General features: G+C 43.8%; 1 protein-coding gene across 1 annotated transcript in view; it reads right to left on the bottom strand.

Annotated features, from left to right (window-relative positions):
• Positions 1–12,842, bottom strand: part of TNS3 (tensin 3) — a gene marked incomplete at both ends in the record, with an annotated part of 195,689 nt that overhangs the window by 144,307 nt on the left and 38,540 nt on the right. The window contains one exon of the mRNA XM_080611182.1: positions 1,268–1,312. Coding sequence (XP_080467308.1) covers positions 1,268–1,312 — 45 coding nt within the window. The remainder of the gene's footprint in view (positions 1–1,267; positions 1,313–12,842) is intronic.

Raw genomic sequence — 12,842 nt, 5'->3', positions numbered from 1 at the left:
AACAGTTGCTGCTCCCTCTGCCCCTCAGAATAAAAGAAAACATTCCTAGAACAGATTATTCAAATAAATTTCTAGATCAGAGCAATTCACAGAACTAACAGTTCCATGATACTCTTGCCAAAAGCTGAAATAATTTCACAAGAACGTACAACAAAATACAAGTGAGACTAGAGAACACTCATTTCAAAGGCTCATCTTGGTTCTGACATCAAATTGTTCCAGTATGTTCTTCATTATTACACAGTACATTATGCAGTACACCAATATTGCTACGCAAATCAAATCAAACTTCTGAGCTATCTTCACTGCCTGGACATGTTCATTGGCAGGCCTGCTGACAAGGCAGGCCTGTTGACTGATATTTTCATAAATGATGTAAAGAGAAAAGACAAATACTGTTTTTCAAGACTTGAGGTTTATCTCTGAACACCTATTAATGAAGAAGATGTAACCTTTCAAAAGGAAGCTACGAAGTCTTAGTGTAGCCAAAAGTATTAGTCAGCAGTTAGTCATCACTCAACAGATTTCACTCTTAATGCCAAGATGGTCAGAGGTTTCACTCTTTCAGCATCTTTCATCCGGCAAAGCAGGCTTCTCTACAAGCAGCGAGCCATCTGACAAAACCACGCAAGTGAGTGACAAGCAGTCAGTGATATCCCACCATTGGGCAAATCCAACCTGTAAGCACACAGCAAGCTATTCAAGATTTGTACGTTGGCTTTTCAGTATTATGTGAGTTTCTTCATATAATGCTGTTCAGAGCAGGAAAACCTGTAAAATTTTCCATCTGTTTTTACCATTCAACCTGACAGTATGCATCAATGTAGGCCTTTCCCTCTCCTTTATGGCAAATGAACGATTCCCTAACAAGAACTCATTTTTCTGCAAACGCATAAGACCTTACTGACCAAACCGCAGTCTGAACCTATGTTGTTCTCCCAAGCAAGAGCACAGGCAAGAGTAAGGGGAAAAAAGTTGCCTCTTGCTAACATTTTTCCAGCAACAATTTATAATGCCTTATTTCTGCCATTCGAATAACCCTGCTGGATCCAGCCATGAAGAGCCCAGTGCCTGTGTGCTTGTTTTATTTGTTAATTTTCATTACACGTAAGGCTTTAAGGCAATAAAACTGTTTATAGGATGCAACCCTCAGCAGCAGAGAAACCACAAGGAATTCACAGATGTGATTACCTTTTTCCAAGTTAAAAGCATTACTTCAGAAACATCAGCATATAAAATGGGTTGAATTGCTGAGGAACGAACATACCTCGGTTTGTCCACCAGCCAACTCTCCAGACGAGCTGTTGTCAGCCTGGTTTAAACAAAGGGTTGCTTTAATTAGTGAAATATTACTAACTGACAGGGTAAATTCCAAAAATACTTCACTACAATTAGAAACACCCCCCCCCAACCAATTCTTACATAGCATTTAACCCCTCCATGGCCACATGGGTGTGCTCTAAGTATATCTAGTTCTCTTCTGTACATCAAACAGTTAAATAAGCAATAAAAATGGTTGCAAAGCATCTGAAAAAGCTTTCCAATGTTATTAACAGAGGATCAAGGCAAGATTTCATTTCTGTTTCAGATCCCCCTGGGACTGAAGCTCTTCCAGTCTAGCTCTGCATTGAGTTTAAAAGGAGGAGGGGAGGCACAGAACACATAAAGGAGAGCAAAATGCCAAACAACTGTTCAAACCAGTTTTCAGTTCAGGTGAAGTTCAATCCACAGCTTATTACTATGGTGACTGTAGCTGTCACCTTCCCCTACCTGTGATTCACTTTCCCATCTTTTCACTTTGTAGACACTCAGCTATTCTTTCACCACCTTGAGCGACCCAACAGGCCATGGTTCACCACACACCCATGACACTCCAGCCTGTCCCCAGACGGTCCCCACACAGCCACCAGCATGTTGTGTTTACACACGATAGCAACTTGAACTGTGGAAATCCAAATCAAAATCTACTGCTGACAGAACACAGAGGAAGACATCAACACCAGAGCAGATCTTTTTAAGCAAAGAAATACCATTTGCAAGCAAATAAAGGGTGGAGCTTAATATTTTCATTTTCCATAGAAAAAGTGATGAAATCCTTTAAAGTTAAAGCAAACCAAACCCTGGCATTTAGGAACCTGAACCATTGTACTCTACACATTCAAGCATGATGAATGAATCTTTTCCGTGCAAAACACGCACATATACACAAGATATTAACTGTACAATACCTGTACAACAACACACAGATGCCCCTTCTGTTGTAGCTGCTTGCATGTGCTGCATGTACAGACACATGCCTCCAGACTAAATGAAACCTTCTGTCATAATAACATTTTGCAGAGAATTTAAGATCTTTCTATTATTCAGCCTCTTTGGAGGAGGATTGTGTTTAACTGTCCCTCTGTGACTGCATGTGGTCACAGGAGCAGCCTCCATGAAGAGAACTGCTTCTAGACTTCTTGGTTTACGTAAGGTATTCCCCAAAATATAAGGCTCCCTGATCTGAGATTTAAGATTCCATTTGTGCAACTTGGTGTTCCAGTGACCCTGATCCCAGGCAGGAAAGGTGATCCTGAAAGGCCATCTAAATGAACATTTCTAGCAGAACCAGACTACCAGGAATTTAGGCTTACACCTTTAAATTTACACCTTTTCATTTAGCTCATGCCATTATTTATAGCAGCTATGATTTCCAAGCATTACAGCCAACATGAGCTTGTATAGGTCATAACCTACAGCGGTGCTTGCTTACATCATGACCTGTGCTATGACTTCCTCTTCACTGTTGCCTGATCTATCTAAATCTAGAAGCAAATATTCCCACGTAGACAGCAACACGCAATCATCCCCCGGAGTTTCTTTAAAGACAGGCTTTGTGAGGGGGATGAGAAGAGTCCTTGTACACTTTCTTTAGGACCCCAAAGCAGCCAGAGTGAGCCACCATTTACAAGAGCACAAAGATAAGGGAATAATCACAGAATGGTTTGTGTTGGAAAAGAACTTCAGATCATCTAGTTCCAACCCTCTGCCATGTGCAGGGAAAATCATAGAGTCATAGTGAAGTGCTGCATCTAACAAAAACTGAGGACAGGCTGCAAGTATTCATCCAGACCCCTTGGTCCATCACATTTATGAACAAAATTCTGTGAAACCTTAAAAATAATGACAGATAATTGCAACACTCCAAGCCAAAGCAAGCCCCTAAAATCCTTAAGGGTAGACATAGAAGCAACGCAGGGAAAAATTCCACTAAATAAATACTGTAAGCCTATGCCAGGACTCAGTGGCTGTTACATGTTGCTATTTTCTATCTTCAACAAGGAATAAAATCTTCACTTGTGGTCACAGAAATGAAGAAGTTCCAAATGACACACACACACACACACACACAAACCTTTCCAAAGCATCTTCTGGGGTGGGGGAAGAGGCAGGAGATCAAATCTCCCTGCAACCTGACCAGTGCTATCTTACCTGAAGGATAAGCACCCAGGCAGAATCCTGATAAAATCCAGCATGAAGAAAATCCTGCTACTTTTGGAAAGTCTTGACTTAGAATTCGAGAGGCGGCAGGGCAATGCGAGTTGAACAGAATACAAGTTTAACAATCCTGAAGCAGTTTGGTTGAGAAACAGAGCGTATTTGATATCACCAAACCTTTGTCTACTTTCAAGTCACTTAAATACGTATTAATCATTCCTACTTGTATTTAAGATGCCTGAAGTTGAAATAAGAAGAAAATCTGATGAGGAGAGCTTTTAATTCTTACACGTTACCGATGAAGAAAACTTTATTCCTAAACTCACTGAAGTTTCTCCACAGTATCCATGTCCTACAGGCACCCACCCCGTTTTATCTTGAGGCACAGGGAGGGCTGAGAGCACTACTGAGCAATTTTACTTCCCCATTCTGAAGAATACATGGTGTTCTGGATGCAAACACAGATCAGTGGCGATTTCTTCAGGAATCATAGCTCAAAGAGATGTGCAGCCCTGCTTCCCATCACTGTTTCTCTTGCATTCCCTCTATCTAGTCTGGAACTCCAGCTCAGCAGACAGAGAAATGTCTTCCTGCAGGCAAGAATGAACAATCTCTCCCCAATTACAGAGCCATGTGTGGGCTATGAGCAATTTTCCAAACATAAAAGGAAGAAGGGAATTTGCTATCCATATATTAACAAGCTAAAACAAGCCAACCTGCAGATGGAAAGGATCAAAGTGTCTGTCTGAGTCACCTCAAAATTAATCCCCTCCAGGAATGCTCACCACCTCCCCCCCACCACACACACACTCTGTGTCCCCCCAGTCCCTCCCAGAGCAAAAAGTCAAGCTGAAAGAATGCATCTTGCTCCTTCAGATTAATATGATACTCCCCGGAATACACACACCCTCCTTTTCTCTTTGAAACACTATGTTCTCTTCCCTTCCCCCTCAGACACGCACATTCAGACAGCTGAGAGACGATTTTATCCCCATTGTCTATCAAACATTACACTATGGTTCATCAAAAACATTTTGCACGTTCAGGAGGGAAACAGCACCTGCACTGCATAGAGATACGAATGTCCTTTCCAAATGCTAACCCACCAAAAGTAATACTTACCATCCGTAATACACATTCTTTGAAGTAAATTCACTTTATAGAGGAAAAAGTGAATGTGAGAAGCTGAAGTGATTAGGAAAAGCCACTAGATGCATTATGTCAAGTAGCTCTTCAAGTATTTTCAGGATACTATTCACATTTGAGCTGGTACTGCTCAACTGTATTTTACACAATACCTTCATGGTTAGGTGACAACGGGGCATCCGTGATGTCAAACTCTTTAGAGCTTCTCTTAGGTAGTCTGAAAACTATCACAATTTGGAGAGGGTCTGAAAAAAGATTCCTGTTCTGCTAAACTATGGACGGAAAAAAGCTACATTCTACCCAAAAAAAGTCGAAAGCAGCTCAATGTTAGCATAAATGGCGCAGCTTCATTCCTGCAGAAGCATCAAAATTCCCATTTTTCACAAGTGTTAGAAACAGGTACCTAGTAGCTGATGGGGTTCGTAAAAGCCACAGGAGTAACGTGAATTCAGCCAGTTCTCACCACATCAGAAGACTGGCCAGATTAAGGAGGCAATGCTACTGGGAGCTTACAAGCAAATCTATCCTGTTATCACCCACATGACATCCATCATCTCCACTACACTGAAGTGTGTAACTTGAACTGCCACATACAGAATGATGTGGCTGCAACAGCATTTGCTCCAACAACTCACGAAGCAACACAAGTTGTGCCAGGCAGTGTTAACAGTAAGTGATAAGACTTGGAACAGGGGCTTTACTTTCAGATTCCACCTGCTAAATCCATCCATGAGCTTTGAAGTTCTCTCATTTCATCTCATTGTACCACTCACAAGTTTGCCACTGCCTCCTTTGTAGTGAGGATATACACAAAATCAGATAGAAGGGAGCTAAGACACAAACCATTTCAGCTACATTTGGATCTTGGAACCGTCAAAAGCTCCCTGCCTCACCACAGACCTCTGGCGAACATTAGCAAACGGGTTAGTTTTTCCATGCAGCTGTGCACCATTTCTAAAACGGAGATACTAGGGGTTTGCAAGATCGGGATGACATGCAGCCAAGAACACGCAGCTGAGTAGCCATCCAGATACCACCGTAATATATAAGGTAACAGAAGGGAAGGAAGTCTAATATATTTGTGCACGAACATCCTTGGTATGTCAGTGGTAAACCAGTTTCACTACAATTATAAAAGCTAGGAATAAAGGAAGAGGTACTTAGAGGACTGGTTTCTAAAGCTTTATCATGATTTTCAGAAGCACTGCTGTGTACAAAAACATCAGAATTAACTGAAGTAAAGGTTTTCTTCAGTGAGCCAGTACATTCTTCTTCCCCCTTTAGAAAGTCATTTGGTTAGGAAGTAAATTTGTATACAACTATTCATGATTAGTCAATAATCTTGTCGCTACAACATAGGTACCTAACGGAATAAAGCACACCCTAGAACAAATTATTCATTAACAGATAATGAAAAGAAAGACAAAAAGCATCTTCAAGTACTTGGTACAGACCTCGTAGCCAAATAGTGTTGTTATTCTTCAGAGTACCTTGCTGAAACCTGTATGTGTAAAGCTCATCTGTCATTGCTCCCTCCCTCCCCAATTTATTCATTACAAATACCTCACGCTAAAAATTACACCTTAATTCCTAGCAAGAGCCAAATAACTAAAAGAGCCAAAGCATAATCAAGAAACACTCTTTTTACTCCTGAAATACAGAACTGTCTATGTTAAACTACACATAGCTCAGGATAACTCTTAATCGCTAACAACACAAAGGCATAACAGCACATGTAGACTCTGTGGCCCCAAAGCCATATCAACTGTCACATCCCCAAGTAACTCTACGTTCAAAGACCAATGCAGGTTGAAAATATTACCCCAGAAAAGCTCTTTCTTTTCTTCTCGAGGCCCTTCTGCTTCTAAGGAGGAGTATTTTCATCTTCCCTCTGCTTTCCCACTGACCACCTTTCCCGAATACCTGTTCTCTTGCTGAATGCTGCTCAGCCATAAAGATGACAGCTAGGAAACCTTCTGTGCCTCTAGGCAACATGCCTAAACCTGTGAAACCCTCAGGATGTGTTCCTGCAACCTCAGTCATGTAAATTCACATTATTCACAATCATTACATTTCTTCATTAATCAACAGGTCCAGCTACACCCAAAATAATTCCATTATATCACTCATATCACACTGAAGTTACACTCAATCTTCATGCAAGCAAAACATCTGCACTTTCTGGAAGAAACAAGAACTTTGGTTCTGAATACAGTAAATCAGAGTTATTTGAACAGGAACTCCCAAATCTACCAGCACATACAGCAAATTTCACAGCCCTGGTAAAATGTCATTGGTGGCAAGAAATAAAGGGAGCAAGCTCACCACTGTTCTGAGAGCTGTCAAAAGATGGTTAGTGATTCACAGGAAAACCTTCACTTGCTCTGCACACATGCTTCATTTCCTTCACCACTTCAAATACAACAAAGTGGAAAATTCTGTCTGCTTGAACACTCCTACTCTATTTTGAAATGTTTTTCCCTTCTCTACCATCTCCAGAGCACTTACTCATTAGGTAACAACTACAAATAGATGTAAGAGCACCTACATGGGTAAGCCAAAGCAAGTAAACTGAACCACGCAAACCTCTTCAGACAGGCAATGCTTCCTCACCAAACACACACTGAAAGAAGTATCCATTTCCTTAGAAGACTTGAGGAGAAAGAAATTGTTTCGGGACACTCAGGAAAGGAATGACACTCACCATACTCAGAATGAAAGCACAGAAACACGACTCAAAGCTCAGAAGTGCCATCAGGAATAAGAAACCATTTTCTCACTGGCAAGGGTCTGGTTCTCAAGGCTGTCCAGTTCACAGCTCTTCCTAAACTCCAAGCTTAAAAGCAACCACAAGAGTTTCCTGCCCGTTTGGAGCTTCCTCACCCCATTAGCAGAACCGCCTCTCAGCAGGCAGAGCCCTTCCCTTCTCTCTTCTCCCACAGCAGCAACATCACTGCTCTGCTCTATGCACAGGATGCACAATTCCACCTGGTTAAGCAACAACAGGCGTCATCGTGCACATGATACCTGAGAACCTGAAGCTGCTTTGCAAGAGGTAGGAACAATTATTGCCTCCAAAAGACAGAAAGTGAGGCTAAATGTCAAACTCTCCCTGTATGTGCACTGCTCTACATTTCAAGCTGTATTACTGACAACAATATCAGCATGAGCCAGTGACACAGAGAATGCTGTAACGGTGATAAAATTTTGCTTGAATTTCAGTCCTTTGCTCCAAGCATTGGTCACCATATTCTTTAAGAACAAAATAAAACCCAATCTAAGAACCTATTAAAAGGAGGAAAAGCCATTACATTTCATACCCATTCAGCCTAACCATGTTTTCTATTGAGCAGAATAACTGCATTGTCATAAAATCTCACACCTGCAGGGAACACAGTTTCACTTGAAAGCTTACAGATAAGGCCCCACAGGAGCACAAGCCATGAATAAACAATTCTCAAAGATGCTTCTGATTATTTATCAGTTCCTTCTGGCAACATATTTCTTTAACCACACCATCACTGACTATTTTGATACTGTTATCTTCTACTTGACTATGAACCAATGTCTCTGGTTTTCCCCAGAAGTGCTGTTCCGTACTCGCAGATTCAAGATGTCACAGCTGAACACCGCCACTCTTTCCCAATGAGCTCACACATTATCTTTCTTGGTGAGTAGCACACTCTCTCCTGCAAGCCACAACCAAAGCTGGGGTGCCTCATGACCTAGCCTCTAGCCTTCAGGAAAGGTCAGCTTGTTGACACAGTTTATGCTCCTAAAGTACAAAAAGAACAGCTATTACCTTGTCAGGACAGAACAAGTATCTACATTGCAAATTAAAACTGTGAGTAACAGCATGCACATACACAGGAAACAGCCAAAGTGTTTCAGTGACATAGAAAGAAAAAGTCAGAAACCCCCATGGCAGGGGGTTGGAACTAGATGAGCTTAAGGTCCTTTCCAGCCCAAACCAGTCTGGGATTATATGAAAGAATACTCACAGCAAAAGCCAAAGTATTTTTGGCATGCTACTCTTGGGCTTCCTGGGGGATGGAGCTCTAGCTGGCTACTGGCATAATTCCTCTAGAGATTAGTTTTATTAGACAGAACTACAAATCCCACGATGCACTTCATCAACATTAATGATAAAACTTTGTACTTCAGGAAATCCACTACCTGGAGGAGAGAAGTCCAGTACTTATAAAGGAGGGGGGGTGAGGAGGAGGAGAACTACTAGAGAAAAAATCCAAAAGAGACATATCCCCATGAAGCAGCACAGAAGTAAAAGCAAAGAATCAGACTGAAACCGCAAACATTCTAAGCCTCAAAAGGTATGAACAATACGGAAGAAAATTAATTTCCAGCCAGAATTTAATCTATTTCTTCTCCTACCCCACAATCACGCATCATGAAACACATATGTAATTTAATAAGGACAGACAAATCTTAGTTTAAGATTCAAGCCTATACACCTAAGAATGCTTTTGTAAAGCAGACAACAAAAGGAGTGGCAAAAGAGCTCCAAAATATTTTCAGTAACCACAGTATATGAAACAGAAAGAAATAAGACAAGTAAAGAATACTGACATCCATAAAACACTGCTGATCATGAAAAGCTCTCCAGATATTGCAGAACAGCTGGATTTAAGCTGCAGCGAGGCCACTGCTGAGTATCTGCCAAAAGGGAACACCTGCAAGGTTACAAAAGCACAGAACATGGAACTCCTTCTTTGAAAATAACTAGAGTTATTGTCAGTCACTTCTTTCCGGAGTCTTAACTTATGACAAGTAAATATTGGCAAGTCTCATAAAAGTTATTTATGTTTTAGTTATGGATGCACTTCTAAAACAGGTGTATTGCTGGTGTTTGAAATACACTATATTGCTTCCACAAAAACCTAAAATAGTTTGGGTTGGAAGGGATCTTAAAGATCATCTAAATCAACTCCCCTAGGGCCTTGAACACTGCCAGGGATGGGGCAGCCACAGCTTCTCTGGGCACCCTGTGCCAGTGCCTCAGCACCCTCACAGGGAAGAACTTCTGCCCAAGAGCTCATCTCAGTCTCCCCTCTGGCTGGTTAAAGCCATTCCCTTGCCCTGTCCCTACAGGCCCTTGTCCAAAGCCCCTCTCCAGGTTTCCTGCAGCCCCTTTAGGCACTGGAGCTGCTCTGAGGTCTCCCCTTCAGGAGCCTTCTCTTCTCCAGGCTGACCCAGCCCAGCTCTCTCAGCCTGGCTCCAGAGCAGAGCTGCTCCAGCCCTTACAGCATCTCCATGGCCTCCTCTGGACTCACTCCAGCAGCTCCATGTCCCTCTTGCACTGCTGCCCCAGAGCTGGATCAGGGCTGCAGGAGGGGGTCTCCAGAGCACAGCAGAGGGGGAGAATCCCCTCCCTCGACCATTCTCGACCAGTGCTGCTCACGCCCTGGGGGTGCAGCCCAGCACACGGGGGGGTTCTGGGCTCAAGCGCACACTGAAGCCAGGTCATGGGGAGCTTCTCACCCAACGCCTCCAAGCCCCCTCCTCAGGGCTACTCCATCCAGTCTCCCCTAGCCTGTGTTTGTGCCTGGGACTGCCCTGACCCAGGGGCAGGACCTTGCACTTGGCACTGTTGATGAGTTTGGCACTCTTTCACCTCTCCAGCCTGTTCAAGTCCCTCTGGATGGCATTTCTTCCCTCCAGCAAGTCAACCACACCACACAGCTTGGTGTCATCAGCAACTGCTGAGGGCGCTCGAACCCACTGTCCATATCACTGACATTTACATTAAATAGGGCCAGACCCAATACCAACCCCTGAGGAACACCACTCACCACTGATCTCCACTTGGACATCGAGCTGTTGACCACAACTCTGAGTGCAACCATCCAACCTTATCCACCAAGTGGTCCATCCATCAAATCCATGCCTCTCCAGTTTAGAGACAAGGATGTCATTTGGGAGTGTCAAACGCTTTGCACAAGCACGGGTTGATGATGTCAGTTGCTCTTCACTTATCCACCAAAGCTGCAGCCCCATCACAGAAGGCCACCAGATTTGTCAGGCACAATTTTCCCTTACTGAAGCCACACTGGCTGGTACCAATCACCCCCTTATTGTACATGTGCCTTAGCAGAGTTTCCAGGAGGATCTGCTCCATGCTCTTGCTGGGCACTGAGGTGAGACTGACCGGCCTGTAGCTTCCTGAGTCTTCCTCTTTTCCCTTTTTTAAAGATAGTAGCTGTATTTCCCTTTTTCCGTCCCAGAATTCACTCAGCATCCCAGACGGAATTCACCAGACTGACACAACTTCTCCAATATGATGGATAATGGCTTAAATATGATGGATAGTGGCTTAAATATGATGGATAGTCAATCAGCCATTTCACCTGCCAGTTTCTTCAGGACCCACAGATGCATCTCATCTGGTCCCACAGGCTTGTGCACCTTTAGGTTCCTTACATGATCTTGAACCTGATCTTCTCCCACAGCAGGTTCCTCATTCTCCCAGTCCCAAAGACAGTCCCTACAATTGCCTCCTGTGACTTGGGCAGCATGGCTGGAGCTCCTGCCAGTGAAGACTGAGGCAAAAAAGTCACTGAGTGCCTCAGCTTTCTCCATGTTCCAGGTGACCAGCTCTAACACTTCTTTCTGGATGGGGCCCGTATTTTCCCTTGTCTTCCTTTTATCCTCAGTGTACCTACAGAAGTTTTCCTTCTTGCCCTTAATGTCCCTGGCCAGACTGAGTTCTGCCAGGGCTTTAGCTTTCCCAACCTGATCCCCGACTTCTCTATATTCCTTCCAGGCTACCTGCCCTTGCTTCCACCCTCTGTAGGCCTCCTTTTTATACTGGAGTTTGGTCAGGAGCTCCTTTGTTCATCCACGCAGGCCTCCCAGATTTCTTGCCTGACTTCCTCTTTGTCAGAATGCACTGCTTCTGAGCCTGGAGGAGGTGATCCTTGAATATTAACCAGCTTACTTGGTCCCCTCTTCCCTCCATGGCTTTATCCCATGATACTCCACCAAGCAGATCCCTCAAGAGCCAAAGCCTGCTCTCCTGAAGTCCAGGGCAGCAAGCCCTCTGCACACCCTCCCTGCCACCCTAAGGATCTCAAACTCCATCATTTTGTGGTCTGCAGCAAAGGTTGCCCTCGAGCTTCACATTCCCTACCAGCCCCTCCCTGTCGGTCAAGGACAAGGTCCAGCAGAGCCTGATTCCTTATTGGTTCCTCTATTGCTTGGAGAGGGAAGTTACTGTCAACGCATTCCAGGAACTTCCTGGATTGCTTGTGCTCTGCTGTGCTGTCCCTCCAACAGAAATCGGGATAGTTGAAGCCCCACCATAAGGACCAGGGCTTGTGAACACGAGGCTGCACCTATCTGTCTCATGCACTTGGTCATCCTGGTCAGGTGGCCTGTAGCACACCCCCACTGCAATGTCCCCTGTCCCTGCCCTCCCTTTAATCTGACCCATATGCTCTCAGTCAGCTCCTCATCCATTCCCAGGCAGAGTTCTGTTCACTCCAGCTGGTCACTGACACAGAGGTGACACCCCCTTCTCTCCTCCTCAGCCTGTCCTTAATGAAGCGCCTGTGGCCTTCCATTCCAGCACTCCAGTCACAGGAGGAGTCCCACCACATCGCCATGACGCCAATGAGGTCGCAGCCTTTCAGGCATGCACAGCCTCTAACTCCTCTTGCTTGCTCCTCATGCTACAGGCATCGGCATAGAGGCATTTCAGTTGGCACCCAATGATGCTGGCTTATTGGCTGAACTTACAATCAAAGAGCACGACCAGCTAAGCCAGAATAGCTTTAAAGGTCAAAAAAGCCCCCAGTATTTGTACTAGACAGGCAAAGCAGAGAGGAACTTTAAGAAATGGGTAACAACAATCTGTACTGAAATCTACTACTAAAAATTTACTACTTAAAATCCAGTTTACTACTCAACACATCCTTCCTCTCCCAGAGGATCATCTTAAACACCCTATTCAAACTGTCACTATGCCAGGTTTCCCAGAAGCTGCAGTGATAGGGCATACATTGCACTTGACTTTTCGTCTTCCAAATCAAATCCATCTTAACAAAAGTAATTCTGAAGGCTGAGAGCTGCTGATAGCTGCAATAAGTGAATGGCTGGGAAAAAGATAGCACACCTTAGGAAAGGGTTATTTTTTTAATTAGCGAGATACCTTGTGTTCATAAGGAAGTGTTTTCAGAGGTTTCTCAAACACAAATTAAATT

This window comes from Psittacula echo, assembly GCF_963264785.1.
Source record: "Psittacula echo genome assembly, chromosome: 2".
In the NCBI taxonomy this organism is placed as follows: Eukaryota; Metazoa; Chordata; class Aves; order Psittaciformes; family Psittacidae; genus Psittacula; species Psittacula echo.
This window is presented reverse-complemented; position numbering and strand designations above follow the sequence as displayed.